Source organism: Octodon degus, unplaced genomic scaffold (assembly GCF_000260255.1).
Source record: "Octodon degus isolate 3935 unplaced genomic scaffold, OctDeg1.0 scaffold00031, whole genome shotgun sequence".
Lineage (NCBI taxonomy): Eukaryota > Metazoa > Chordata > Mammalia > Rodentia > Octodontidae > Octodon > Octodon degus.
Window position 1 is genome coordinate 6628968 of NW_004524607.1, and position 18573 is coordinate 6647540.

Consider the following 18573-nt stretch of genomic DNA (forward strand, 5'->3'; position numbering starts at 1 on the left):
CAGTACTGCAAAAACAAAAAATAAAGGATTGCCTTGCTGTGGCATCAGCAGAAACAATGCGTTGTAACTCTGAGCTCCTGGAGTCATTTGTCTTCTAATTCTCATGCCATCTTGGGACACTATTAAGGGACAGACTTCAGTTCTGGGGCTTGTGTCTTCAGTATCCCCTGTAGTTTCTGTGATTTGGGCCTCATACTCAGCTGTGACCTATAGCTCGGGGTGTGGTGGCATGTGCCTGTATTTCCAGAGTTTGGGAGGCTGAGCCAGGAGGATCATTGTGAGTTTGAGGCCAGTCTGCGCTACAAAGTGAGTTCAAGGCCAGCCTGTGTTGCATAGTGAAAGTCTATCTCAAAAAAGAAAAAAAAAAAAAAGGGAAAGAAACTGCAGCAGTTGTTTACTGTATAGTGTTGCTGTCTGGACTGGATAGCCAGAATGTTTGGAGCATCTTGCTGGGGCCAGGCATGTGGGGAGCCCTCCACAGGTGCAAGTGATCGTGATCTGCAGTTTGTATTTTATATGTAGTGCTGCTTGCTTATTTTCCAACTGTTGCTGCGAACTGAGGAGTTGGAGAGGTGGCCTGCGTCCTTTCTGGGAGTAACCACTCTTCCTTGTGGAAGCCTTGCCACTTCTACAGTTTGTGGGCCAGCAGAAAAATAAGCAGTTAATGGGGCTAATCTGGGCATTGTACATATAGTAAGGCCTGTAGCCAGGCCTTGCTAGAGGTCTTGCTTTGCTTTTCTTTCTTTCTTTCTTTCTTTCTTTCTTTCTTTCTTTCTTTCTTTCTTTCTTTCTTTCTACTGAGTTTGAATCACTTTCTAGTTGTAGGAATGGCGCTTTAAGATATCACTCCCTCTGCCCACCACTCCTTGAGTCTTTATCCCTGTTTCTTCTTCCCATTGGATTCTGTAACTGGTAAGCTTTTGGGAGACAGGCATATCTCTTATATACTTTTCCTTCCTTATTTAAGTGTGAGATAATTTCCATTTCTGTGAACAACAGTAGGCAGTGTTGTCAATCATGTGTTACAGTGATGTGGCCAGCATGAAAAGATTTCATTGTGTATGAACTAGGCCTTTCTGTTACATCAGAAAGTACATTGTTTTAGGTTTATCTTAATGCATGTTTGAAAGTGAATATTGTCTGTCCAAAATTATCTGTGTTTTTCATTAACTTTGAAAACTGCAACCAAATGAAATTGCTAAGAGTTGTATAATGTAATTCAAAGTCATGAACATGGGGTAGTTGGAAAACACAATGAAAAGTTAAATTTTAAAAGCTTATAATAACAGACATACTACCTTTTTTGACCCTCAAAATGCTCCTCCTCACTTCACACACTTATCCTACTGGGTCTGCTCCTGTAGGACTTCTGCTCTTCCCCAAAGTCAAAATGATAATCAAAGGTAAACATTTTTTTTTAAATAATGAAGGTTTTTATTAAGCCTTGTAAGTTGCATTGAATAGCCTCCAGATCTGCCATAGCACAATCCATCGACAGTCAGTCAGACCCAACAGCAGTTCATTCTTCACAATCCATGAGTTAGGGCAGAACTCCCTTCAACTTACAGGAAGATCCTGCTTAGCTCTGTAGGCAGGGGTTTGGGGAGTCAGACCTCATTTCTGATCACTAATGTCATGAAGAGCATCAGAAGTATATAAAATGATAGTGATTCTGATTTCAAAGTACACTGTTTGCGAGCATTAACAAAAACATCAAAAGGATGGAAGTTTACCTGCTTCTGCTGAAAGTTCTTCACTGAATTTTTTTTCTAAATAATTTTATTGAGAAACAATTATCAATTAGACATTTTGAATCAATTCAGGACACTGAGGCAGTGGCAGTACAATTAAAGACACTCAGGAAAGAGAACTTCCAGAACTGCTTCAGAAAGTGGCAGGAATGATGAGATATGTATGTTTGGAGCGAGAGGGAGTATTTTGAGATATATTAATGGCAAAGTGTCTTGTACTGTAATAATTTTTTAAACAATGTAAACCAACCATATTTTTATCACATTTTATATATGTCAGTATGTCAGACTTTATACGAATTTGGACTTGTATTTTTCAGTTAAAGTAGAAGTTGAAAACTATATCATAACCGAGAGGCTATATTTAAGATTTATAGATAAGAGACCATAGTTATAGTTTATATTAATTAATTAAACTTTAAACTGTTCAAGTTGGCACAGTGTATCACCACTACAACTGGCTTTCTAAATTTTGCCAAATTTTTTAGTTTTTGTACCATAACGGGGGATATCTTTGGGACATGAAGTTTTGTGGAGCCTTGTTTTGTGTTGTGTCCTGCAAGGTGCTTCTCTTGGTCACCTCTTGGACTGTGGACCATGGCACTGTCAGCATTTTGGGCCACAGAAGGTGGTTCTGCTGAAGTAACACTTCCAAAATTGTATGTGCAACATAGCACAGTGTTTTTCTGAGTAGGAACATTAGTATAAAGAGAGGAAAGGGAGGTGCCAGTGATAATGGAAATGTCATTTTCTGTAGGGTCTTGCTGTGAAGGGACCCAGTCCACCCTGTGTGATGCATTGGTCACTGAGTTGATACAAAGGCCTCTCTGTTTGTGGAGATAGATTTTTTTTTTTTTAATCCTGCATACTGTGGAATGGGTTTCGATACATTATATATTTAGAAGTCTATCCCAGCTTTTCTAGGCTTATTATGTTGTACAAACAACTTTGTAATAGTAATATCAGTTTATTAATCTTAACATTTCCATATCAGATTTGAACAGTAAAGACAAGCATAGCAGCATCAGGCTCCAGATGGAGGAAAGGAGAGGGAAGATTTTAACATGAGACTGAAACATGTCTAGGCCTGCGTTGTGCCAGGTGAGGGTCTCAGGAACTTCTGTAATTCAGGGACACAACTGACTTGCTAAACAAAGGCCTCTGCTGCTGCTCTTGTCTACAGTGGGTGCCACTGAAGCAAAGATTCATGTGCACGCATGGCGTCATCCAGCCCAGGCCAAGGCAGGTAGCGGCAGGAGCTAATCAGTGCCACTTCTGTCCTTTCGGGGGCATCATGGGAATTTTATGTTAAAGAAGCATCCTGAAGTGTATATAATACCCATATCTGTTCTTCACAAGTATTCTATTGATGTTATTAATTTTAATTATATTTTAAAGAATGAGTACTTAACAGGAAAAAATATCGAAAATACAGAATTTTTAGTATTTATTGAGTTAATAAGATAGTAAAAATTTCCAGCAACAACCTCTTTGGTTTATAAAGTCTAAAATAGAACAACAGAAATAAATACCTATGTGAACTCCAATGAAAACACCAGAACTCTACCACAGAAGTAATCTTCACTTGTCACACCTAAGGCATTCTGCACACATGACAGTAGTATGTTCTGTACACATGTATTGCTTACACTGACAGCACATGTGTTTTGCTTTTCTGGCCTTTGTGGACATGCTTGACATCTTGCTGGCCTTGCTCTTTTATCTGGAGGTTCTTATTATACAATGTATAGTTAACAGGAACCTAAAATATCAATAAAGTATTGTTAACATGTATTATGTGTTTAGAATAAAATCAACATTTTCACATCAGCTGTGTACTTGCATACAGAGCCTAAAAGAGAACATCAGAAATAAATTCCTGTGAACTACAATAAAAATACCTAATTAGAGTCCTATAATAAAAATAATCTTCACTTTAATTGTCACACCCAAGGCAGTCTTCACATATGACAACTTGTGAATGTTTCATAAGTGTCACACTGATAATGTTTCTGTATTTTTTCATAAGGCACAGCTGACATCATTTTAGTTTTCCTTTTGTCATTTATGATGTTGCACCTCTCTGTCTACCTGTCAGTTCACAAGTGTGCTCCCTAATTTTTTTTGCATGGTTCCCTAGGCAGGAACATTTTGTTTTTCCTGTACTGTAACTGCTGTCCTATGAGTTCCACTATAAATCTTCTAAGAAAATTTCTCAGTGGCATTTTGCATTTATTTTCTTTGTAAGCTATCAAACTATTCATGCAACATGTTTAGGATTGAGTGAAATATAACCAGTGACCAATACTTTGTGCTTCAAGTGACATCATAGTTGCCACGTAACTCATCACACGTACTCTACCTTTTGTTTTGTTGTAAAAGTTACCACCTCAGGCTTTAGTTTTTTCAAAGTTTCTCTGTCCATTTTTCCCTCCTGTCCACATCAACAGTATCAGTTTTTCTTTGTCATATGTGAGGCCAGTGTTACATCTTTCTGAAGTCCAAAGATTGTGCTGTACAGTTCTCTGCTTTGAACTTACAGCACTTCATTGGGAATTTATTCTTATGTACAGTTCCTTCAGTTCTATTAGAAATACAACATCAGTCAGAGATTGGTAAACCAGTAGTCAAATTGCACACTCTAATTAGTTTGGTAGATGGGAACCGCAGATCTATTCACAACATTTGGTTCACTGCTATATGAATAAAGACTTGGTGGTTGAGCTCTAGGGTAAATTTTTAAATTGAAAGTATATGTGCTTGCATCTATCTAGCTGGACATATATTTTTATACCATATGGTGTAGAGGTTTTTTGGCTTACACTGATTAGAGCTACACAGCCCACAGCTTTTTCATTTGCCATTTAACTGAATTGGGCTACTTTTACAAGAAAAATGAGAAGGAAACTTTTTTTTTTTAAACAAATGCTAAATGTAAGAAATTCAACAGTGAGCCTTTCATGGGTAAAACTCAACCTGCTGCTCCTTGGGAGCTCCTATACACACCTTGCTGCTTGTTTGCGAAGTGGGTAAACGCACAGATAGGTTCCTGGTTTCGTCAGGCACAGCTGTTGTGAGCTATACCCAGATTCCATTTTGGAAAATAAGATGTGTGTAGAACAGATAAATGGTATGGGTGTATTTTACCTTCCACGGTGCTCAGGGATACATACACAGAAGTGTTACATGGGGCATTATATGGGTAAGAATCTTGCACGTACCTTGCCATTTGTGAGCGAAAACAAAGATCCCTTCCTGTAGACCTCGGGTACAGCTACTGAGATACACAGTTGGCTACCGTTTTTCTATTTTTTTATTTTTATTTTTTAAATTTTTCTTATGTATTCAGGGTCTCACTACTCAGATTGAACTTGTAGTGATCCTGCTGTTTTCAGCCTCCCAACCACGGGGATTATGGATGTGCGACCATGCCCAGTCTCAGTTGTCACCTCAGCCTGCCCTTGGGGTGGGGCTGGCACTGCACACTGGGGATCAAACCCTGGTCCCTGAATCTGCCTAAACAGGTGCCTTAATCCACTGAGCTATCTGGCCAGCTCCCATCTTTCTAAAGTACATATTTTGATTAGAAAAGTATGAGCCATGGGGCTGGGGAGATAGCTCAGTAGAATAAGCACCTGCCTGGAAAGCGCAGGTTCCTGAGTTCAGTCCTGGTACCTCAAAAAAAAAAAAGGAAGGAAAAAGAAATGAAAAGTATGCCTGTAATCCCAGCATGAGAAGCTGAGCAGGAGGATCACTATGAGTTCAAGGCCAGCCTGGGTTACATAATGAGTTCAAGTCTGGCCTGGACTACATTGTGGGTCCTTGTCTCAAAAAACAAGGGGAAAAAAAAAAAAAAAGAAATTATGGAAAGAGTTAGAGTTATCCATAGTAATGTGCCATTAATTTTGTCACTGTTACTAATAAACATACCTCCTAAGCAAATATCCATGTACATCTCCTTTAGTTCTTGCAAATAACCATAGTTTGAGGACCGTGAATAGATTTTTATGTATAAATTTTAATCAAACCAAATGGACTGACTGCTGAAGAAGCTATTTAAAATAAACCCATGTGTTATGTATATTGAATGCTGGATTCATTTTTAAACAACCACAAGGAGAGTTCTTTCTCAGTGTTGTAAAAATGGAAGCCAGTTATTATGAGAAATCAGGAGATAGCCTTTTTAATCAGAAGGTACATCACACAAAAATAATTTATTTCTCTCACCTGGTAGGTGGAGCATTATGAATCATTTATTGAAACTTAGATTGATTCTTTACATGTATCAATTTTAATAAATTTATAGCAGCTAGAAACTAAAATGCTAATGTACCCTGTTAAGAGATTCAGTGCTGAGAAAACTGGAACTTGGGGTTATAATGTTACATCCTCCCGCACAGCCCTTGGATTAAAAACCTGCCTTTTATTTAATGAGCTATTAATATTAACGGGTTTTGCTGATTATGGCATCACCCAGGCACGGATAAACATTCCCTTTAAAGTGTATAGTGTAAAAATTATCCACTTGGAAACATCATGGATGTAAGATTTTTTGAATCTGTATTTCTGCCATATGTTAGAGATTGAAAAGATGAACCTATTTCCTCCTTGTAATGGTATATCTTTAAACCATTTATAATTTCACTGCCTGGGAGAAAATATATTTTGGGTCATCCAAGACTGATCATTTTATTCATTCAACAACTATTTATTGAGTACTAGGATATAGGAGCATTTGATGAGGAAGGCACACAAGAAACAAAAACACCTCTGTATGTATCAGGGAGTGGTAAGTGTTGTAGGTCACACAGTAACGTTGGAAAATGGAGTTACGGGAACGTGGAGTGGGCTGAGGAGTTGCTGTTTGGTGCTGAGTAGTTAGGAAAGGCTTCTCTGATGGTGATGTTGTGTTCTTATGTTGGAGATGGTGACATGAGGACCTAGAGAGGATCCCTCATCATGCACATACAAGGACGGCCCTGGCCTCCTGCTTCACTGAGAATTGCTCAAGTCCATGCTGTGTCCTCCAAGGGATCATATTTAAGAACCAGCAAATGAGAACTGTCTTTTTACTTTTGTATTTGGCATCTACGTCTGTAGCCACCATCTTTATCTTTTCATCCTTAGGCAAAATAATGGCCCCCTAAAAATATCTTTGTGCTTTTTCACTTAGATATGATGTGGCACAAGGAGGAGTTAAGGTAGCTGATCATAAGGAGGTTTTCCTGTATTATCTGGGCATGAGTAGTGAAATCAGAATTTCTATGGGTGGGGGAGGGAGGCAGGAGACAAGGTCAGTGGTGTGCTGTGGAGAGCACCCAGCCTGTTCCTAATGGAGCTGAATGTGGGGGAAGGATCCATGACCAGTGAATGCAAGTGACTTATGGAGGTTGGAAAAGGGTTCTTCTAAAGCCTCTGGAAGATGCCTCTGGCTGGTATCCCACAGCCAGCCCAGGGCAGTGTGCATCAGATTTCCTAACTACAGAGGTATAAAGTAATGGATTTGCCTTGTTTCATGCTGCCAAGTTGGTAATCAGTGTTAAGAAATGAATACGATAAATGGTTTGATCAGATGACCTTGCCCCCTTAGTGCTTCATTTCTCCGAGTTCTAGGGAGTTGGATACAGCCACAGCAGGGAAAGCACATGGGAGGCAGCTGTAATGGAACTGATTATCCTGGGGGAACTGTAGTTATGCAGATTTTTCTGATGGTTTGTGAATGCTGTTTAAATGATGATTTCACTTGAAAATTAAGGTCCAGTTCTGTCCTTTTGAGACTTAAGGCTTCAGAAATACCACTGGGAATCTAGCTAGCACAGAGGCTTCTTTTCACCCACAGCTATTTGATTGTCATTGTGGCTGTTTTTAAACAGAGATTCCCAGGCATCAGTGTCTTCCCATTTCTTTATCTTAGAACATGATTGTTTTCTCTGAAGACCTTGGTGGATTACATAAATCTTTCAGAATCATAACGGACAGAGATGGACGTGGGGTGGGGGGCTCTGATAAAGCTTAAGGGGTCTGCTTTCATTTCCATCGCCAAGAATTGGGCAGTTTTGAGGTACAGTATTTGGCCTGTAGTGGGCTACTTTTGTTTTTGCAGAAGTCCAGGAGAGGCTCTGTGCTGAACAAGGAGGAGACTGTAATATTTCTGATTCCACTCCTGATAACAAGAAGTCCACTTAGATAGGCTGGAAAGCTTTCGTTTTCTTCTGCTGGAGCTAGAACCCAAAGGCTAGTGTATGCTAGGCAGGCTCTGTACCACAGAGCTGCCCCTCAGCCAAAAACATTCTTTTAATGATGTGATAAACCTCAGGTAGTATGTCTTCATTTTTTGTTAAGTACTGTAATATAACACAGAGAGGTAATTAGATTAGAAATGTTACTGTTTGTTCAAGTTGATGTTTTGGCAGTGTGATGAGAAGTTAACTTGGAAGGGAAGATAGGACTTCTGTGGTTTAAACTTGGGGCTAAGTTGCATGTAATGTATTATTTTCAGTAACTGACATTCACTAAATATTACCAGATATCATGCTTTGTGCTTTGTGTACATTTAATTCTTATAGAAATTCCCTGAAGAGGACCGGCCTGGTAGCTCAGCAGATTAGAGCACCTGCTGTGCTGGTCCCACCCATGGGACACCCTGAGATGGTGATTGGGACTGGGTGTGGTGGCACACGCCTGTAATCCCAGCTCTTGGGAGGTTGAAAAACAGGAAGATCACTACAAGTCCCTGTGTACTGAGCCCTGTTGATCCTATGCTAAATTAAAAAAAAAGAAATTCCCTTAAGTACCTCCCATCATCCTTTTTCATAGATAGTGAGGTAATTTAAGTTTTAAGTGAGTGTCCAGTGTGCATAGACACTATAACTCACATACAAAAATGTTATTTTAATTTACTGGCTGTGTGGTTCTGGATTCCAGTAGGATTCTAAATTAATTCTTCCTTTCTCCCTCACCTTTACTTTCTTAGCCTCTTTCACTTTTCTGCCTTTCTTAAAAAAATGATATTAGTAAGCTTTATCAAGATGTTGTTTTTCATTGAGTTACATATCCAGCTCTTTTTTATTTTTTATTGTAAGATAGGGACTCACTGAGTTGCTCACACTGGTATTGAACTTGTGATCCTTCTGCATCAGCCTCCCAGAGGACTGGGGTTGCAGGCATACACCACCATGCCAGGTTTGTCAAGATATTTAGTCATGTTCATTCTCATATGTTGTGGAGCCTGTCCTGGATTCGTTTTCCTGAGTATTTGTATACTTCCTTGAAAAATATACTGCAGTATGGGGATTTGGGCAGTGAATCTTCCGTGCCCCTGTGAAGCATCCTTTAGGGTGAGTCCATAAGCTACCAGCCCTGTACCTCCCCTGGTCAGAGGGTGCTAGAAGCTGGTGGAGCAGATATAGCTGTTTGCTTCCTATCCATGGGGCCTGGGTGCTGCTGCCCATTTGTCCAGTGAGTAAGCAGGGAAACACGGAGGGACAGGTAAGACCTGTTCACCTGCTGAAAGCCAGGAAGTAAAAGGAAGACAGGAAGGGGCAGGGTCTCTCCATCCCCCTCAGATTGTAATGCAGCCAGACAGCTTGCTGTAGCCTGGCCTCAGGCTGCCCAGGAGGTAGCATCCTTGGTTGCCCAGCCAGGTGTTGTCAGTTGCCTCCACAGCCTCTTACTTGAAGAATTAATGTCTGGAACCCATCTTTCCTATCATTTTTACCCTGTCTTTAGGGGTGATTTTAGGGAGCTGTCTGTCTTGACAGACTGTGTTTGATTTTTTCTTACTTACATAGTCTTCAAGTACCAACAACAATCTGTTACCTTTTCCAGTTTTTTGTTTTTGTTTTTTTAATCTTTTACCTTTCTCAAAATTTCTAAATTGCTTTTGAAAGAAGCAGAAGTGATGGTAGCTATGGGTTGTTTTCTGCTGAATATGAGAGCATTTCTGTTTGATAAGTATCATATTGGCTTTTTATTTTAAATTGTCATTCTTTTTTTTTTAATTGCCATTCTTGGCTCTTTAATTGTAGGGTTTTTTTGTTTTTTGTTTTTTTGGAAAAGAAGCCTTTATTTGTTGAAAGGTCTTCTGAAATCAGAAATGTGTTCAGCTTTATAATTGCTCAGTGTCTGTCAAGATAGCCATAGGCTTTTTCTTTTTGGACCTATAAAATGATGAAGTCAGATTTCTTAATGCCCAGTCTTTGCATTCCTGCAATATTTGATCTTAAGTTTCCTAGTTGGGTTTGATTTATGACCTTCTATTTAAGAGTTTTTACATTTAACTTTGTAAGTTGAGAAGACATCCTTTGGTATACTCTGGGAGTTGTGCCATCAGGGTTCTTGTACCTTTTAAAAATGAATAGAGAAAAGTTTTTAAATTTCTTTGTTGTGAGGTAGTTTACTTAACTTAGGGATTTTCTATTCTTTTAAAGTTCTTAATAGAATTTATAGCCACATATTCTGGACCAGGTTCGTTAGGTACTTGGAGGGAGAAGATAGATAGTACTTGGATAATTTTTATTTTCTTAGTTTATTTTGTGTTTATCTTACTGTTTTTAAAGAGTGCTGTTAGTCAGCTTTCTGTTGCTTAGACAACGTACCTGAGGTCATCAGTTTAAAGGAGAAAAGCTGTATTTTGGCTCATGGTTTCATGGTCGAATTCTGTGGCCTCCTTTCTTTGGGGCTGTGGTAGCACAGAACATCATGCTGGAACTGTGTGGTGGAAGAGACATGTTTACCTACTGAAAGCCAGGAAGCAAAAGAGAAGGACAGGAAGGGGCAGCGTCCCAATATCCCCTTCAGGGCCACACCCCCAGTGACCTCACTTCCCCCCACTGGGTCCTCCTTCTCTGCTGTCTCAGCACCACAGGCTGAACAAGCCTTCAACATATGGGCCCGAAGTGTCAGTATCCAAAATACAGTAAATACTGATGTTTAGACCTTTTTAATAATTTTGTTTTCTGGTTTATTAATTCATTTTTGGAGTTCCCTGTGGCTCTCTTCAGTAGCATCAGAGTTCTTTTCTTTCTGGAGTGCTTGGCATGGGATTCCCAAGTCAGTCTACCTGCTGAGGAAAGATGAAGAAAAGGTGAAGGGTGTGGAGGCAGAAGGCAGAGGCTGCAGGCATAGTTGTCTCCTAAGAAACAGTAACAAAGAGTGGGGTGGGTGTCTGCTAGGTAGAGCTGAGCAGCCTGGAGAGGGCTGGTGGAGAGCTAGAGAATGACCTTTGTCTTTTGTTCAGGTGGTGCACTGTGAGTTCATATTCAACAAATGTATCAATTTCTCATTTGATAATTGCTTTAATTTTTATTGCCATTGTGAGTTTTTATCTTTTTCCTCAAGAAAGTTACTGAGAAACTGTAAGAGGCTTTGGTGGGGCTGGCTAATAAGGTGCTTCTTTGTACCTAGATTATGGAACGTGCAATAGAAATGCTTGGGAGAGATTTTAATCTGAAAATGGAATTTGCAGACCTTTATTTGCTGTTACTGCTGGAAAATGATAGAGCTTCATTTCTGTAAATTCATCTGTAATTCCAATTTATACTATTTCAGGATAGCTGTTCCTTTCCTTCTGTTTGGTCTCCCCCCTTGTAGTGACTAACACCTAGTTCAGATGATCTGCGCAGTTCCTTTGGTGGATATTCTCTGACTTGGACTGTAGAAATCCAAATGAGAATGTCTTAGAAAACCTGCTTTCTAATTCTGTTGGCTGTTTCTACAGATGTGTGTTTTCACTGGTCTTTATTAGGTACCCACAGTTTTGTTAGGTGAAGCTCAGAACAGTGAAAAGACATAAACTCTGCTTCTAAGGATCTTGTGATCACAGAGGGATATTGAGAAGAAAGGAAAAGAGGGTTATGTTGGTTTTAGTGGCAGAAATTGACCACCTGAATGGCATATCTTGAAGATTGGTGAGGTTATTCCGTATGGCTGGAAGGAAATGAAAAGCTTATTTGCTTTACTCCTTTCTCTCCCCCTCCTCTATATATTCTTATCGCTTTCCCAATATAAAGTAAATGATGAGAGTTGATCCTGTTTATGGTATATGGCTTAGGGCATGGGAACCTTCACCTTATTTTTTCCCTTCTTGAATTGAACATGAAATTCTGATACTACAGGGCAAAGGGGAGCCTAGGGTTTATGAAGACTGCATATCTTGTGAATCTTAAGTAGAGCTCTTCAATTATTACAGGCTCAACTTTTTCTCACTTTTCTGGTCAAAGTGATATGGTAGGGAAAACAGCTCTGAGAGGTAAGAATCGTAGTTCAATAGAAGTAAAATTTTGAAGAGGCTGTTGACCAACACCTTTAAAATAGCATTCTGTTTTAAGATAAGTACAATGCAGTTTTAATGACAGTAGCTAACAGTAGTTGCTTTTATTTGCTGTCTTCTTTAATCATTGCAGCAACCGTTTGATGTGCAACCATTGTTGTCCATTGTGCAGATGAACACGTGGTTGGGGAATCTCCCTTTTGTTTATCTCTTTCAATTTTCATCCATATATGCACATACATTTCTTAAGTAAACTTTGGGTTATGCAAAGCAGGTTTTATGGCCTACTCTGTCACCCAAGGAGACAGTAGGAAAACATTTCCTTTTGTCATTAAGTTCTTGAAAATAGGCTTGAAAGTCTGTGGAATATTTTATGATGTGAAATTTAGCCCAAGGTTTGTAACTGCATTTTGGGCTAGCTAACTTTTGTTCTGGGTGCTGTCTTGTGCATTGTAGGCTGGTCAGTGTCATCCCTGACCTCTGTGTGCTGGATGCTGGCGCTCCTCTTTTGACTCCCCACAGAGCTGTGACAATAAAATGACTGTAGACATTGCCAGGTGGTGTTCCTAGGGAACAAAATCAGCTCGTACTGAGAACTGTTTACTTAGCTCTGTGTATTTTGTGCTTTTGAAAATAATATGTAGATATGTAGATATGAGTGAACTCGGTAAATTTTCTGTTTGTTTGTTTTTTTTAAAGTAGACCCATCCCATGTAGATGACATCAGCTAATTTCAGCTCCTTCGTAAATATATTTTTCCATTATAGTAATATTGTTTAAAAGTTGAAAATTTAACTTTATTTACATTCATGTAAGAGTATAATTGCTCTCTGTCAGCAGTTTGATGGAAAGGCATCCTGGGAGCTTTGACCAGAGTTGTTTTATTGTAGATGAATTCCATTATCTCCATGTCACTTTCTTAAAAAGTTTGGTCATTGAGGCAGCTGTAATGCTTTGTGTTATTGATGGAAGCCGTAAGTTACTCTTTCAGCTTGTTTATGTAGTTTTCTTGATCTGTTTTGACACTTTAGAAGGGTTTATAAAGCTATCTTTCCTCCCAGATACACATCTTTTTGTATAAATAAAATCTTTTCTGTAGTAGAACTGTAGCATTTTCCTTTTATGTGTGTTGGGGTGGCGGGGTGATTTGCACAGTACAAAGCTAATTGACATCATTAGTCCTTGATTCATTTTGAGCCCACTTTCAGGTCTTTTAAAAACTTTTTCCCCCACATGGATGGAAAGTTAAAGCCAATGTGATGTATTTGGAGCAGCCCTGTATTATATATTTAATGGTAACATCATAGTTTTAAATAAATGTGTATAACCAGTCATATGTAGTTCTTTTTCACTTGTGTTGTCTTTGGTGACGATACTGTATGGTAGTGATTAAATTTGTTTTAAATAGATTGTTGTGTTTTTGAGATATGCATTTTGATGGACTTGCAGTATTAATTTCAGAAATAATATATAGCATCAACTTTTAAAAATTTTCTGAACTTCCTGTCTTGAATTTGAGTGTATCATGGGCTTCTATAAAGTGAGTTGTTTATAAAGACAAAATACAATTAAAATGCAAATTTTGTAAAATTCAAATCTTCTGACGTTGGATTTTGATACTTTAATATATTAAACAAGGTTGGCTACTACTTTTGAGTATTTCCTTTCTCCTTAAGGTAATTAGAGTTCTAGAGAGAATATCCTAGAGGAAGAAAGCTTTTGTTTTATGCCTTCAAACCCATAGTTGATTATTGATTTGGTTTTTATTAACACTTGGTGGGTTTTTTAAAAAAAATGTTTTTACTGTGGAAGCTCAAGCTTCATGAATGCTTTTTTAAAATTTAAACAACGAAAATTTCTTTCGAGGATGTTAGTGTCTCCCTGTTCTATCTAGCTTTTCAAAACATTGGTTATTTATTGAAAGGATTTGCCCCTAGTTAGATGTAGTTGGTGACATGAAACCAAGCAAACCATTTGTATAATTAAAATTTCTGGTGGTTCAGGTGAGGTCTATTAGAAGGAAGCTAGCTGAGTAGAGGCCTTCTCTGGGGTGAGTATGAATTCTCTGTAGTGCTCAACTGGTGCCTTTCCCGTACCTTCTTCATATGATGATAGTTCTCTAATTTAATATATTTGCAGTTATTTTATGAAAGCAAAATGGAATTTTTAGAAAGTGGTATCTAGAAATAAAAATTTATATTTCTATGTAAACAATAACAATGTGGCATCTTTTATAAGTAAAATTTAAGTATTTGGGTGCTTGCTTCGGCAGCACATATACTAAAATTTAAGTATTTGGACCAGCAGGGTTGTATCCTGTATGATGTACAAAAATTGATAAAATTAAGATACAGTGACAAATATAGAGTATATTGATTGTGAACACTATAAAAAGAAATTTGTTATGCACACATTTTAAATGGTTAGGTAGAAAGTAAATGTGATATTCTGGTTTGCGCACAAGTCCAAGTTACCTAACAGGACTTCCTCCGTAGAAGCTTACCCTGCGGGCACAAACTAACAACAGTGATAAATTACCAAACAGTTTTCAGAAATACTTAATTGCTTTAATTTGTTAACCTCTAAAGTAGTTTTTTCCTCCTTTAAGTGCCAAACTCATAAGAGTGACATTTATTTTCAGATAGTGGTTGGAAGTTTTATAGGACAGTTTAAGGGATTTGTCTTTAATTAAAAGTGCTATACACTTAGTAAAAATCCATGTTAGTTGAAGAATTGATTATTTTTCAAGGAAAGCTGCAAATTTTTCTTGTATGGGTAAATGTCATCTGTTCATATCTTGGCTTAGCTGCAAGTCAGGACTTGTTCTGTTCCACCAGGTTGTCATAGTAACGCAGTTAACTGTCATCTCAACTCACACTGTTGATGGTTTTATTTGTAGGTTTGTGAGATTATTAAAATTTAACAAAAATTATTGATTTGCTTTTTATTAAGACTGGATTGTTTACCATGGAAGTTCAAACAGAATGAAGGTTTGTTTTTTTTTCTAAAGTCTTTAAAAAATTAAACCGAAACTATATTAAATCTACCTGATTCTTAAATTTTTTTATTTAAAATGAGATATAGAGCCTGCAGCAGCAAAATAACCTCACTGAATTGTATTTTGAATCCCATTCTATTTTCTTTGTTTACTGAGAAAAAAACTTAAAAATTCACCTTTAGCCTGCATTTAGCATTTAACTTAACATAAAAGATACCTGTCAGAAAAGCGTGAAATGGTACATCAAGTACCTAATATTGGAGTTTTCAATTTATTTATGGTTTTTGATACATTGCACGAATGCTTCAGTGAACTGTGTTGTGAAAGTATTTATTTCTGTATATTTATGTGAGAGAAATTATTTAGTTTTTCACTTATAAATAAGACAGGCAAATCTTATTTACAGTAACTTTATCTAATGGTCCGTGCATGAGTGCTTTTATGCAAAATAGTCAAGAGGCTACAATTAACTTTTCACATTGGATGCACATTTGATGTCCAGGCCCCAGCAACATGTGGATCTTATTATGAAGACCACACTCAGGATTCAGTTTGCATTTAGCTTTTACTCCAGAATGTGCACGTTGTCTGTGCCACATTTAATGTGAACTTTGTAATGGTTTGTGTTTTTTCCTAGTAAGTACATAACTAGTGTTTGTTCGCAGCATTTTGTAATTTTCTGTTTTTAGATTTGTTTAGACTCAGTTAATTAACAATTTCATATTTTATATTTAAAACAAGTCAATTTGGGGTGTATCAGCTCCTTAAATTTGGTTGATTACCATATGTTGCTTATTATCTTCATAGAAATGTGACCTTTTGGGATAGGAATCTTCATAGAAATGTGACCTTTGGGTAACTGCTTACTAATACTTTTGTTGCTAGTCTTAAAGTTGTTCTTGGAAAATTAATAATAAATATGCCATCTTTTGGTGGTCAGCACCACATGCCTGGGGTTCCAGGGCCAGCACAGCATGTGGTAACAGGGATTGAACCTGGGTCCTTACACTTGCCATGTTTGCTGAGCTGTCTTTCCAGCCTCCACCCTGGAATCTTGACCTTCCTACTTGACGTGGTCTCAGCCGCCCTTTGGTACCCAGGGCGACTGAGATGTCCCCAGATGTTTCCAGTAATTTTGGGTGGGAACATTGATGTAGTTCAAGTTACTTTAACATTAGTGGGAGTTTGAAAAATTCTTTCTGATGAAAATGTTAATGAATAATAATCTTCATGAACTTGGATTTTGGTATTGCCTTACATAGTATTTAATAAACTTTTTTCTGAACCATTATCAAAGTAATTTTAACAGCGATGCTTCATTATTAATGGTGGCCATTATATTTACTATTGATTGCTAGCTTTATTCCTTCACTATAAGCATGAAGAATATTTTATGATGCAGTATGCCACAGTAAGATCAAACAAAAAGTTAGTGACCATATGGCGGTTTGTTTTTCTACTCCTGTTTTCAACTTTTGAATTTATTCTGCCAGTGAGGTTGACACATCTAGTTGGCTCAAGGAAACAGGATAATTTTAACTGTTAACTGAGGCTGTGGTTAGGGATGGTGGGTAAGAGACCATTTCTGGTTCCCCCTTAAAAAGGTGCCTTGAGTCTCTCAAAACAAATCGGCAATGGCTGTACCTTTTCTGTGCTTTTCATTGCAGGAAGAAGAGAGTGAAGAGGAACCCAAGCTGAAATATGAAAGACTTTCTAATGGGGTAACTGAAATTCTTCAGAAGGATGCAGCCAGCTGCATGACAGTCCATGACAAGGTGAGGGAATATCAGAGGTCCTTGCTTCTGTTGTACATTTGTTTCTAGAGCTCTGATGCTTTTGCTCGGGTTTTACAGCAGCCATATTTCCTCTTTGTCATGGCTCATCTTTTTCTCACTGACAAAAACCAAAACAGCCACCCCAGATATTTTATCTAGGTGCACACACAGTACCACGTGTGTACTGTGCATCCCAAGGAGACTCAAGACAGCAGTTCATATGAAACAGTCATAGGACTTGGGGAATGCCATTACTTAATTTCTCAAATCAAAAGGACTAAGCTAGGAACATGTTAAGATTAGAAATAGAGGGATGCTTCATGCTGTTGGAAAAAAAGAAGAGGTTCCATTGGAGGTTCTGAGAAGATGGCTGCTTACAGGAATGAATGAACGAATGAATGAATGAATTGGATATATTCTGCATTTTAGTCCTTGCTAAGTCAGAGCTCCCACCACATCCAAGTCCAGGTTAAGTACTGATAGCGACCTTAGCTTATTCTTGGACCAGAAATGTCTCAGTCTACCACTGCTCTGTCCTGTGCACCTATGACTGTGAGTGTGTCTTAGTCCCACCATGAAAGGCAGATTCTGCACCTCACGTCCTTCTGGCTTTAAGCTGCTACCAGCAGCCTGTCTCATCCTCCTCTGTCCTTCCACCTAAACCCTCTTTCCTTCAGATTTCCACTGCAGACACATCTCTGCACACACATAACACTTGAGTCAGATGTCTGCCTTCTCTCTGCTTTACCAGAAACCCCTCTGGTGAGGCTTCTGCTCTTTCGCTGCAGACCTTTGCTGGACTCTTTTCTCATTGCTGCCCCACTTCAGTCCCTTTCTGTTATCATTCTGGACTGCCCTCACAGGTCTTAGGCCTCATTCAGTCCCAGGGGCCTCCCCTCTTCCTGCTTTCCCCTCCATGCCCCTCTGCCAGGGGTCAGTGCCTAGAGCTGGAGAATCTTCACCTCCATTGCACTTGCTGTCGACCCCTTTGCCCTTGAAGCCTTTGTTCTGTGATGTTACTGCATTCTGATCTCTGACCCAGGTTTTTCTCTTTCCTGTCTCTTCTGTCCTTGAACTGATCAGGGGTCCTTGCAACACCAGCACATCCTGTTGGCTTCCACACCAGTCCTTTCTTTGTCCCCTCTGCTCTGGCTCAGTTGTAATGGCCATGACAGGCACACACCGGTTCATTCCCAAATACCCAGTGACAGTCACTACAACCTGCTGGTACTTACCTGCCTTCATTACCTTCATTAGTCCTCATTTCCAGTTCTCAGACTTTGTCTCTTCACTGTTAGAGCATGATATTATTTCTAAAAAAATTGAGAGCACAAAGCTGGGTCAGCCTGCTCCTGACCCCTTCTCTGCCCCTGCAAACCCACACTCATCTTCCGTAGGTGACTTTTTCTGGCAGTTCCAGGCTCTTTTCCTCTGCATTTGTTCTTTATTTCATGTCATGCGCTCTTTTTTCTCCTTGAGATATTTGCTGTGTCATGGAACACAGCTGATTCTAGCCCTGGTCAACCACAAATCTAATTTCTGTCTTTGTAGATTTGCCTGTTTCAGATACTTAAGATAGATGCAGCTGTACATTATCGGATCTGTGTCTGACTGCGTTCATGGGGCGTGCTTTTGAGGTTCATCATTATGTCGCATGTATCAGCACTGCATTTCCTTTTGTTGCATCTTAGTATTCCATTGTGTGGAGGGACTGTACTGTGTTATCCCACCAATTGGTGAACTTTTTTTTTTTTTTTCCAGTACTGGGAATTGAACCTA

At 38.8% G+C, this 18573-nt stretch overlaps 1 protein-coding gene across 1 annotated transcript in view; it reads left to right on the top strand.

Moving 5' to 3' along the window:
• The window catches only part of Vps41 (VPS41, HOPS complex subunit), a 183426-nt gene that overhangs the window by 12494 nt on the left and 152359 nt on the right, over nt 1–18573 (top strand). Inside the window, exon 3 of the mRNA XM_023713367.1 lies at nt 16687–16794. Within this exon, the coding sequence (XP_023569135.1) occupies nt 16687–16794 (108 nt within the window). The remainder of the gene's footprint in view (nt 1–16686; nt 16795–18573) is intronic.